The sequence below is a fragment of the Danio rerio genome, chromosome 18 (assembly GCF_049306965.1).
Source record: "Danio rerio strain Tuebingen ecotype United States chromosome 18, GRCz12tu, whole genome shotgun sequence".
In the NCBI taxonomy this organism is placed as follows: domain Eukaryota; kingdom Metazoa; phylum Chordata; class Actinopteri; order Cypriniformes; family Danionidae; genus Danio; species Danio rerio.
The window spans coordinates 18,503,358-18,516,244 of record NC_133193.1 but is presented as its reverse complement, the minus strand read 5'-3'; the positions used below and the strand labels follow the sequence as shown (position 1 = coordinate 18,516,244).

The window sequence follows — 12,887 nt, the reverse complement described above, 5'->3', positions numbered from 1 at the left end:
GCATTTTAATGCCTCAACCATCTCAGTATTAGTGTTATTATATTGTTAATGACCTCCAGAATCAAGAGCTTCTGTGCTTCGTGTCTGACACCTTCAAATGCCACCGCGCATTTACTGAGTGTCAGGATTGTGTTCTGAGGCGCCAAGTCATCTATTAGATGAAAAGATTGACGCAGCTTCTCCCACTGCAGCAAATTTAGTTTTTACTGTTGGTGTTTGGTGCCAGTTAATTTTTGTAGGCTTTGACTAGTTGGATGGAAACGCTGCTTTGTTTGCGCGGCTTTTATGAGATAGTCTAGTTTTACACATAAAGTTCATTCGCATTATTGGATGGAAACATACCTGTTGTCAGCTTTGTTCTCTTCACTACTTGTCATGTTTACTGTCATCCATTTAAACGTACAAATTTGAACTGGTAAAAACCGGTGGAGATCGTTGCTCTTGTTTGCCACTAGTACACGTTAAGTCAATTAAACTCAAGTTTATTTATATAGTGCTTTTTACAATAATTGTTTCAAAGCAGCTTTACGGTTAATCAAGTGGGCAGTACACACAACTGTTAGCTGTTACATAAAACATTTATCATGAATCTATTCACTTAAAATCCCAACTGATTGGAATTGTCACACACTTGCATCAATTTTCAACCCATTCCCCTGAGTCATTACATCCCTGATCATGTCTTTTCTGGAGACTTGCGGATCAAACTAGATGAATCAGTTTGGTTTATATATTACATATTAGCTGATACTTAAGAGCAAAGGTTTTGATGTCCAAAGTTATATTACATAATAGTGACATGTATTTAATTGACAAAAATAATGACATTTAAGTTGCTGTATTTTGATCAGAATCTAGTGTTCATTTCAAATGCTAAACATAGAGATTTTTTTGTTTTTATCAGGACCGAGAGCGGGAACGAGATCCACGTGAGCGGCACCGTGAGAGGGAGCGGGAGCGTGAGAGAGACCACCGTGAACGGGAGCGCAGACAGAGAGAGCGAGAGAGGGAGAGAGAACGGGAACGGGAGAAGGACAGCCGACGTAGGAAGGATGAATGGGACAGGGATCGTCTGAAACGAGACGAAAAGGAGGGAAGGCCGAGAGAAAGACCTCTTCGAGAGCCAAGAGAGAAAAAAGACGAGAAGGAGAAGACGCTCAAACCACGATCGCCCACAAACATGCCACCAAGGTGAGTTAAAAAAATTCACAATACTCTCAATTGGGATACTAACAAAGGAGTCATAGTGTCTAATGCTCGTTGCACATTAAAAAGCAAAAAAATCTGTGCAGATTTATACCAGTTTGTATAGTATAATTTGCTATGTAGCTTACTTGTGCGCAATTTTTGAATCTGAAAAGGAGGATTACAACACTGTAAAAAATTATTGATGCTTCAACTTTTTTGTCATCTCAACTTGCATTTATCTTGCATTTTTTTTATTACAACTAAGTTATGCTATTTATCATTTGTTTTCTTATTTATGAATTTTTCTTATTATATTACTTTGTCTTGTAATAAAAATGCAAAAGAAACAAAAATTGGAAGTCTTTCACCATCAAGCATTTATTTTCTTTCTTACTCAATTAATCGCATCAAAAATTAACATCTGTATCCTACAAGAAACTTGGTTTAACTTTAAAAAGTTTTGTTTGATTTGATTAACTTATTAAGATAAGTTAAAGCAACATAAAAATATTTGTTTTGACTTTTTGTCATTACATTTTTTTTTACAGTAATAGCTTTTTTGGGTTAAGTTCATAGGTAGATAATATTTAGAGTTAATTAATTGTTTCTTCAATGCAGACGCAAACAATTTGGTATCGGTTCAGTAACCGTACACAATTCATTGCTTATGAGTACATCAGAGAAGTACATCAGAACCCAGCTAGGAATAAATAAAAGCTGTAAACTCTTTTTCACTCACTCTCTGTGGCCGCTTTGACCTGCTGGCATGATCATGAGATAATGTTTTATCTCCTTTTTTGGCTGTTACAACATTAACCAGACTTCCGAGTTTTACACAAATTTTTTCTTGTGATTTATTTTTCATTTTATTTATTTATTTATTATATTTATTGCAATTAAATATGACTATATATATATATATATATATATATATATATATATATATATATATATATATATATATATATATATATATATATAATTTACCATATTAGGCAGCCTGCTGTGTTAGGTGTGCAATCTTACACAATGACACAAATTATAAAAAAAAAGCTTTTTTTTATTTTGGTCTCAGACAAGATCAGATCTAAAACAGTAAGGATTAAGCCAAAGGAAGGTTGTATAACTCTTATTTTAGCCACAATCTTAGTTTCTCTCAGATTTCACTCCCTAGAGCATTTGACATCATCTCGCTCCCGCGAGTTATTTGGAAATAAATTCCCGCGCCGCAGAAATCTGGTCGGGTCCCGCATGATCTGCATGATCATGCTCTGGTCGAATGCAGACCTCTAGTCTGAAGTGCATCAAATGCAAAAAAAGCACAATTTGTGCCACAGGATGTCTAATCCAATCTTTGCAGTGACTTCACATGTAAATCACTCGCGCTTCATCCACATCTGCTCACTGCACAGGCTGCAAAATAATTTCTCCCCCACTCCCATGTAATGAGAGATACTCTAATACATCACGTGTGCTGCGTATGCATTGTCTGTAAGTCTTGTAAAACAATTAATTGCAAACTGAAATAAATATAATTTGATTATATGAATGTTTTATGAGATTATATATGTATTTTTGCGAGTTTTATTTTGCATTCAAATTAGGAATTTTGCAGGATGAGGATTCAGCAATTGTGGAATCAAGAAAAACTAGGGGGTCTGAATAACTATACTTGTGGATCCAGATACGAGCGTGTCTGCAGATCGGGCTTTCTCCTCTGCTTTGCTGTTTATAGGGGATCAGCTGATCGCTGAGGCCGTTTAACATCTGTGTCTGTCACTGTTTGCTAAAAAGCGCAAGAGCCAAAAGCAGCCCTTTCTGTTGAATGCGTAATTAATCACAGGCGTTTAAGAACTCGCTCAACAACGCTCAAAAAGCAAGCGGGATATTATTTACATTAGTATATTTGCTATAACTGCTCGTGTTTTTTTGTGCATGTTCTTGAGTTTTGCTTGATGCATTTAAGAAGAGTGTTTTCTTTGAGCAGATAAAAATTAAAGGTGCAGTTCATATATCTGACTGCTTGTATTAAAGGACAAAATTGTATTATAAATAATATATAAATATAAATTTATTCATAAATTATAAATGTTTTGTACAAGAATTCATGTATTGCTAAGTAAAATATAAAACTGTGGATGGAAAGCATCGTCAATGCACCGTGATGCACCAATATATCGAATTGAACTAAATTGATGGCATGATCATCATAACCAAACCATGAGACCAGTGTAGATTCACACCCCTAGTTGATACTTATTTTTTAATGGATTCATAATTTGACTACAAAATCCTTTGGCATTTTGAATTCATTCGAGTATCTGTTTTGTTTTATGCTGGTCTGTCAGATTTTAAGTTGACACAAGCTGTGGTTTTGGATTTGCATGAACACCATATTGGTTCTTTTATTTAGAAGTGAGAAGTGCAGAAATAAGCTACAGTTTTGATGTGCTAATTGCGAGTATCTGCATTTGTGGAACTGAGAGTTCATTACAAATTGAGGAGCTAAAGACTGTTGTTACTTTCACTGTATACAGCAAGCTGTTTGGAAGTTCATGGACTCTGAATCTTCCAGCGCTATGGTCTTTCCTGACATTATCACAATAGTCTTTTCGTGTTTCCCCTCACACACTAACTTCTTTATCAATGTGCTGCACTTGCATAACCACAGACTCAGATTGCATGTTTAGATTATGGTCACTTTATGGGAAATTTCCAGGTTGTTTGTATCTCATGGCTACACCATTGTTGGTCATGACAGGTCAGCTCTTTTTTTTTCCTAGATAGAAAGAGATTCACATTTCATTAATGAAGCCAAGATTCCACAAAACATGGGCAATATTCCATCTTGTTTTTCCAGAACACCTCAAGGGGGGTCAATGATCTTTTTGTAAGCCTTTTCCAAGATACTGGTATGGTGTCATTTACCAGTCTGAGTAGAGAGAAATTCACACCTAATTGATTTGACTTCATAGAACCTTGTTGTGTCTCAAATGACTCTTATCCCATTTCTTGTGAATGTAGTAATTAAGACAGCTTGGGTAGTTTGCAGTATTGACTAAATAAATATGTATTGGGTTATACATACGGGTTAAATATGGATATGCTTTTTAACAATAGTAGCTATTGAAACAATGTTTTGCTTATTGCTTGTTTATGCTAGTACCTCAGCAGTTTTAAGCCTGTCATGGATAAATATGACACTAAAGGGCCCTGCATGTGCATATAAAAAAATTGCTGAGAAACGAAAAGGCAAAGTTTTGTTCCAAGTCAGTTTGGAGGTAAAAGAGACTAAATTGTGTACTATTAAAGGGCGAATTCACCCAAAATGTTTTTTTATTAGTATTATTATTCCCCCTCGTGTTATTTCAAACCCCTGAGACCTTTCTTTGTGTTCGGAATGCAAATTAAGATATCTTCGATGAAATTGGAAAGCTTCTTTCAAAGACAGCTAGGTTTCAGACTCATTCAAAGTCCAGAAAGGTGCCAGAAAACAGTATCAGAACAGACCATTTGCTTTCAGCGTGTTGTGATGCAAACAGAAATTGATTTTAGTCTCAAATACAATGGTACTAATTAGGTGTGTGATGAGATCTATGTCCCGTGTCGAGGTGAAAAGTTGTCTTGTGAGTTGTGATGTTCTGATGAAGCATGAGGGTGAAATTAACATTGAAGATTGGAGGCAGGATTGGATTTGAACCACAAATCAAGTCCGTTTCACACACCTGGCAACCTAGGCCTCAGTGTTGTGCATGTCACGTTTTTTGTTGGGCGTTTGTGACATAAAAATTTCTTTTAACCGAACTTCGGGGATGCCACACCCAACAGAGGCTACAACTCCAGCCACACAAATTAGGGCTCAAGTGATGGAATGGTACTTTAGATATGCTTTTAGATGGGTACTGAAACTCTGTAATTTATCAGTATCGGTGCGACATTATGAAAGACAGAAGTATCGATAAGCTCTGACATTAAAGGTTCTGCTATCGGTACTGGAGAACTATTGCTGAATAAACATTACTTACAGTAGCATAATTTAACTGATCAACCTTTTCTAATTTGCGATATTCATCTGTACAGTTGACAGTCTCACAGGAGAAATGCTTGTGTTTTCACCCAATAGTACAACGGCGAGCACGTCAAGTATAAAAGCCTTCAGTTCTTGGCTGTGCACGCTCAGTGGACGCTTGCACTAAGCGCACACATAGCTTGCAACACAGACTTGCACGCTCGTAAGCTTGCGTAGTGGAAGAGAACTAAATGGGTTATATTTCCCGAGTGCACAAACGCAACAAGTTGTTTTCTTGCACAAGCAGAAACGCAAGCAATCTGGCTGAGCATCTTTCAAAAGTGCAGTAACTGCAAATAGACAAATGAAAAGTTTCTACTGCCTAGCTAAAGGTACATCATCCACATTGTTTTGCTAGCAGTCAATCACATAAGGTCTCTTTAAAATTAGTATAATATTAATAGTTAAATAAATACACACATTCTTTTACAATGAAAGCAGTATTTTTGTAGTAGCCTAAATTAATCTTAAACATTTAAAATGCTTTTACATTACTGTATTTGCAAATATAGCCTAATAATAAACTATTCTTATTAAGAAATTCTAAAATAAAAAGCTAATTTTTATGTTGTTAACATGAATATTGATTATTTAAATGCATTTTGCAACTAAAAAAGGGTATTTTCAACTGCAGCAAGCACGAGAAACCAAGAAATATCTCGACTTTTGCCAAAAAAGACAAACATGTTAATTTTTCTTTAAAAGAAAAAAGGTTAAAAACTGGAACTTAATTTCCTTCAAACCATTTGGTTTTGCTTTATTTTACATTAAAAACGTGTGTGTGTGTGTGTGTGTGTGTGTGTGTGTGTGTGTGTGTGTGTGTGTGTGTGTGTGTGTGTGTGTGTGTGTCTGTGTGTGTGTGTGTGTGTGTGTGTAAGCTAATTTGTTTTTTGATAAGGTATAAAATAAACTGTTGTTATACAATAACTTGCCTAATTACCCTAACCTGCCTAGTTAACCTAATTAACTTTAAGTTTTGCCTTTAATTATCACTTTAAGCTGTATAGAAGTGTCTTGAAAAATATCCAGTCAAATATTATTTGCTGTCATCATGGCAAAGATAAAATAAATCAGTTATTAGAAACAAGTTATTAAAACTATTATGTTTAGAAATGTGTTGAAGAAATCTTTTCTCTGTTAAACAGAAATTGAGGAAAAAATTAAACGGGGGAGCTAATAATTCAGGGGGGCTAATCATTCTGACTTCTACTGTATATATAGAATAACACCACAAAAAGTACCAATAAGAGAACCATTAAAGTACCCAACCGATAAGTGGTATCGATAAAAGTAGTAATAACATGAAAACCTTAACAATAGATCAGTAGATCTGCTGAAAGTCGAAATTATTGTAAACACAAAATAGATTTAAGGCATGGAGTATTCATATTTCAGTCGCATTTTCAGAGTACAGTACAGACCTTTAAAGACCGTAACTATTAACATCGTTTTTAGCCATCTCTCGCCACAGGATAAGGCTGATTCATACTTTAAGCCAGTGGTCACCAAACTTGTTCCTGGAGGGCTGGTGTCTAGCAAATTTTTGCTCCAACCCTAATCAAACACACCTGAACAAGCTAATCAAGGTCTTACTTGGTATAATTGAAACATCCAGGCAGGTGTGTTGAGGCAAATTGGAGCTAAACCCTGCAGGGACACCGGCCCTCCAGTACAGAGATTGGTGACCCCTGCTTTAAGCAATACACAAATTGCTGTTTGACACTATTTTCTGCACCTACCCAGTCAGTAAAGGACCACAGACACACACATCTCCATTCCTTTTTTTTCTTCTTCAGTTGAATAAAAGACTATCTTCCATTCATATATTTCATCTTTCAAGATTTCTTAAAAATCATGATCTTGTCTCTTGTTCTCATGAACCTAATCTCGTGTCTCGTCTCGTGGAGTAAGCATCTCGTCACACTCCTAGTACTAACAATTGGCATAATTTATTTCAGTTTTCTGCCTTGCTTCCCTTTTTTTCGTTTTTTGGTTTTGGCCAAGAATTTCATTTTGGTGCATTCCTAATTAGCTGTAACCTGCTGTGTATAGGTAGTGTCACCAGAAAGTTTTATTGTTCCTTACAAAATCTTAGAAAAATGCATGATCATGCTTAATGCCCTTACCATTGATCTGTACATGTGGAGTTTCAGTTCCACTGCGCTCACACTGTGTGGTTTATTAAACTGCCTCATGCTTTATTCAAGATTGAATACATCATTGTTATATAGAAAGTAAGGTTTGTCATTCCATTCCGCTTTTGAACAACAATACTACCCTTTGTTTGGGGAAAAAAGTGATGTAATCTTTAGACATTTGTCATTCATGAATTGATTACCATGCGAAGACAAATAATAGTAAGTAATTTCTTTCTTTCAAATGGCTTATCAGTTAAATTCATAACTGTATATGAATTTATAATCAATAATCAACTTTATTAATAATTAATTATCAACAGTGAACACAAATCCACAGTGTATTAACTGGGCATTGTGCATGGACACATCTACCAGTCATGTTGATTTACAATAGTGAATATTATAATTCTATAGACAAAATGCATATGAGCTACAGCAGAGGAGACAGACTAAGCTGATTTTGGAAAAACACATGGTTTTCTTTCAAACACATTTTCTTACATTGAAAAGCTTTACTTTAAAGCAAACCCATATGCATAGAGTATCCTCTGAGGTCCTTGACATTGCTCTATAATGGTAAAAGCATTCAACATTTTTTCCTCAGCACATACCTTACATTTCACAGGTGAATCCTTATCTGTAAAAGTTAGAAATTCACAAGATTTTTTTCCATTTTGCAGGCTATAGTCCTGACAGCAAATCAATTACTGTTAAACTTCCCAAACTTCAAAATGTTAAACAGATGAGAAACTAACATTCTAAGCTAAAACATTTGTTTAGACATTAAATGTAAGTTTACATTTTTTCATTCAACATGTAATTGCGGTTTTTATGAGGGGACGAATAGCAGTAAATCAAGATGATGCATGAATATGATATTTATTTATAAATCAAAGATTGATCTTTCAGATTCTTTTAGTTTTATTACAAGAACCGATGCTGATTTGATGCGTTACTACAGATTGCAGGAAAGGTGACTAATGTATGTTTAAGTAATTCTCTCATTAAAAAGGTTAGGCAACCCAACTAATTTCAACAAGTAATTGGGACAAAAAAAATTACTAGATTAGAAAATGTAAAAAAAACAGCCAATTCCATGTTTGTCATAGGTTGTTCATGTAAGCCTTACCAATAAGTTAAGCTTGAATAAAAATTTTTTAGACTCTTTATTGTTGTTTGTAGCTTTAAGTTAATGTACGAAAATGTTTACAACATTTTTAGTCCTCTATAAAATTTTTATTGTAATTTAAAGAGGTGTGACAGTACATTATTTGGTTTCTATTTAGGGCTGTAACAAGGAATTGAATTATTATAGATAATGAAATTTGCTTTCAACGTATGCCTTATAGATTTGTTGACTGCTCACATGACTGAGGAGCTATCAACAGGATACACAGCTGCCTAATCAATAAAGGGTACAGAACTGGCTGCTGGGAAAAAAAAGCATGCACCCCTAGTCCTTCAAGGCTTGAGAGAGTTTTACAGTAAATGCCTCCAAGAAGACTATAACCTCCATGATAATTAGGGATGTACCGGATCACGGTTGAACCATAATTTTCACAGATCACTGGTTCAGAACACTTGTGACCCGCAAATTAATATAGATATTTTTTACTTCTAGATTATTCCTAACTTTGTTACGATCACAGAGGGAACAACTTTTAACTGTTTAAAAGCATAATTGTTTTTTTTTAAGCTTTAAAATGTCTAAATTAAAGATCATTGAACTCGATTTGTGGCTTTTGCATTTTTACATATTAAAAATAATAATAAAACATTAATAAATATATTTTTGATAAGCAAAATGTCAAATGAAAAAATATTTATTTATCCGATTATTTTACAAAAATATTGCTAAATAATTATTAGAATTATCAGAATAATCATTGGCCCCAATGCAGCTCCATTTATATTGCACTATAAAAATACGAGGATGTGTCTCAGATTTACCAATAATTCATTTACTTATGAAACTTTTGTAAGTGTTTTAAGGTAGGAATTTTGCTATTTAATATCCTCCTGAAACCTGCAAATATGTCATGGAGATAAGCTCATGCAACTAGCAAACGTTGCATGATTTTGGAATTGCTACGTAACTTTGCATCACCTACAACACAGGTGAAAGTGAGATTCATTGTTGTGTATTGTTACGTCTTTAAAAAAAGCTGACGTAAATCACTGTCAGCCCCTATACAGTATCAAACACGTGATCACGAAAGAAGGGAGTTTTCTTGCTTGACTAAGGAATGCAGGAAGGAAATAATTATGTTTGGACATGGCGTGAGCCATTTCCCAGGCGTGGCGAAGACAGGACTGTCATCTTATATTGACACACAAAGCAATTCCCTCTGACGTTGAAAGGTGTGCATGATCACTCTTTTGGCTGTGCCTAAATGTGTCAAGGCAAGTTTGAGTGTTTGCTTGTGCGTATTGATTGTTAATGGGTCATCGCTACTCTATCATTTGATGCTACAGATTAAGACTGATTGTTTTAAGGAAATTGATGTTTTAAATAATGCAATACGTTTCTTAACTTTGGCAGTGGATGAAACTGTGTCTCAGCACCACATTTGATTGACTGATACTTGGGGTAGGGGGGGATTTGTTTTACAATTTGAGGGTTTTTATATGATAACTTGTATAAATATAATGGGAATGGGTGATATGGCTTTTTTATTTTTTTTTATTAAAGTTTATTATAATTATAAAATTATTTTAAAAAATCATTTTAATTTTTAATTTCACAAAACAATTGATTTATAATTTAATAGTTTGTTTTTTTCCCACAAAAAATGTGTGGAGTTTATTAACATATGTAGTTATCTTAAACCTCTAATAATTATATAATTCTAATATATTATAAACAAGCCTTGAGAGCTTTGCTACCTGTCATTTAAAGATCAAATGTAACCAGATCTAATTACTGAAAACAAGTCTTTTATAATGATAATAATATAAGTTAAACCTTTTTGTAAAACTACAGTGAAAATAAACTCATTATTATTGTTATAAATAGGGACTTTTTCCAAAAGGATTTATTTTTGTATTAATTTGTACTGTTTTTTTTTCAGCTTGAACATGCATTCAGAGGTTTATTCATTTTTGTTTTGTGCTATGTCAGTTCATAAATTCCTCATGCTTAGCTAGTAAGTTACACTTTATTGCATTGATTTGCTTCAGGCCACTGCATCTGATAGAGTTAGGCTTGATATTTTACATTATAATACCATTGCGGCTGGATCACGGAATTTATTCAGAAACTGCAACGTCCTATCGGTTGCAGTTCCTTTCATTTGCACGCCTTGTCCATTAATTGTCCTATGTATTACTTCTCATCATGCGAAATACACAATGTGGTGCAGGTTTAGATGCGTGTCTTATGGTGAATGCGTTCCTGAGAGCCTTGGCCCTGAGAGCGTAACTGTATGTTCTAGCAAGACCATCATTAAACAAAACCAAATGTGGGACGATTGCTAAATTTGTGTGGGACTAGTTGGGGCATTACCACCACCGCTAAAAATACCTGAAACTGTGTTTAACTTAATGAATATTATTTTATTCTGCCTATTAAATTGTATATGTATTTTGTCAGGTCTATGGCAGATGGGCAACTATGAAAGAGCTGCACAATTCTGGATAAATTATTTTAAAAATTAGCTTGGAATAAAGTTTAAGATTTTCTTGTGATTCTGTAGATGTAAAATAAAGTTTAATATAAGTAGGCTATTATTATTGTTATTTCTCAAATATATGGTAAAAATAATAATTATATTAGCCCTATGTGTAGGTCTCCTGTTAGTTAAATAGCTAAATTTTGTATAGACTTGGAACAGTGGAGTGGAATAGACTTTAAATTTGCCCTGGTCATTAATGAACAGTAACGTGATACAACAGAATGCAACTATTCAAAATTCTGAAATTGAATTATTATGTTTGAGACATATGCTTGCAATTTGTCATTGAGAATATTATTAGACATTTTTCTCTGATGGTAAAATAAGACATTTGTTATTATCCACTTGCTTGATTCCCTCTTGCATTATATTTAATATTATAGAGTAGTTATACTGGCACTGTTAAATGTTTATTATCATGCACAACACTGTGTTTGCTTTGAAAGAAAAACATATCAAATGCTTGTTATTATCATATGTCTAAAATGTGATACTGATCATTTAAATGACGTGCATACTTTCAATTAAACTTTCACTGCGGAGTGCGGCTCATGTCGTGGGTGCCGTCCCTTTGAGAAAAAAAACATACATGCAAATCATAATTACTACCTGCGCAGCTCCTGACTAAGGAGCAAAATGATCACTCTGCTACAAACTCAACATTGTTTACAACTTTATAACCTGCTATTCACTGCCTATGCAGGTTCTTTTCAGTAAAGTATAGGCTTCAATCTGGCGTGCATTATTTTCCTTGAAATAACATTCTCTATGTTTTTACTGCTGAGGACACGGACTTGGACAGGCTGTTGTGCATACATTTAGTTTATTATAGTTTTAAAAACTTTTAAAACATTTGTCAATTTTTATTTTTAAAGACAGTTTATGTTAAAAGAAAGTGTATGTTTACAACTAGAGCTTGCTTGTTTTGACACAATATTTAAAATGATTTGATAAGAAATATCTAAAATATTGAATTTTTTGTAATTAAAAAGTTATTGTATTATTAAATGTATTAAATTATGATTTTTTTCCCCCTAAGACTAATAAAAATAATTTCCATCTGGGCCATTTATTGGTGATAATGGTCAGGAATGTTGGACCATTATTGCCTTCTTAGCTTATAAGTAGAGGACAGAAACTAACCAGCCAGTAATGTGTGAATTATTAAGTGGGAAAAATAAAAAGTAAAACAAAGTCAGTATTTTTTAGTTTGTACTTTATAATTTATTATTACTTTTATTCTTGCCATAAAAATACAATTATAGAGCAACACAATGTTCTGTAGTCATTAATATTTAACTTTATAGGTAAAACTGCGGTTTTATGCGGTGCCAGGCGAAAATACAAATCAGCCTAAAGATGTTTGTTTTTGCTGTAGTTCAGTGATTCATTTAACATGTCTTCAGTACGGTCAATTTTTTAAATTCATTTTGCCACTAATTTTGTTATTGCATTTTCTCTTTGTGTATGCGTGTTTTTGATATTGGGTTATAGGTCTTAAATTTAATACTCAATGGTCTTAAAAAGGTTTTTATGGTATCTGCAGAAACCCTGTAACTTTGATGTGATGTCCATGTCAAAATATATAAATAGAATACAATAAGAAACAAATACAATACAGAAGTCATTCATGTTGGTGTCTTTAAAAAAGATATAATTTTGTAATAAAGTAGAAATTGTCTGAAAACTAGAAATTTAATTTTGCATAGTGTTTACTGTTTGAATTAAAAATACATTAATATACAACTCATAATTGTGTTAATATTTCTACCAAATAAAAATAAACTTTACAATCTTTTTTATCCTTTAAATTCTGCT

General features: G+C 33.6%; 1 protein-coding gene across 17 annotated transcripts in view; it reads left to right on the top strand.

The window, feature by feature from the left end:
• zc3h18 (zinc finger CCCH-type containing 18) overlaps positions 1 to 12,887 on the top strand; it is a 68,414-nt gene that overhangs the window by 15,664 nt on the left and 39,863 nt on the right. For all 17 annotated transcript variants that reach the window (XM_073929138.1, XM_073929136.1, XM_068214775.1 and 14 more), the window contains one exon: positions 905 to 1,191. In XM_073929138.1, the coding sequence (XP_073785239.1) occupies positions 905 to 1,191 (287 nt within the window). The remainder of the gene's footprint in view (positions 1 to 904; positions 1,192 to 12,887) is intronic.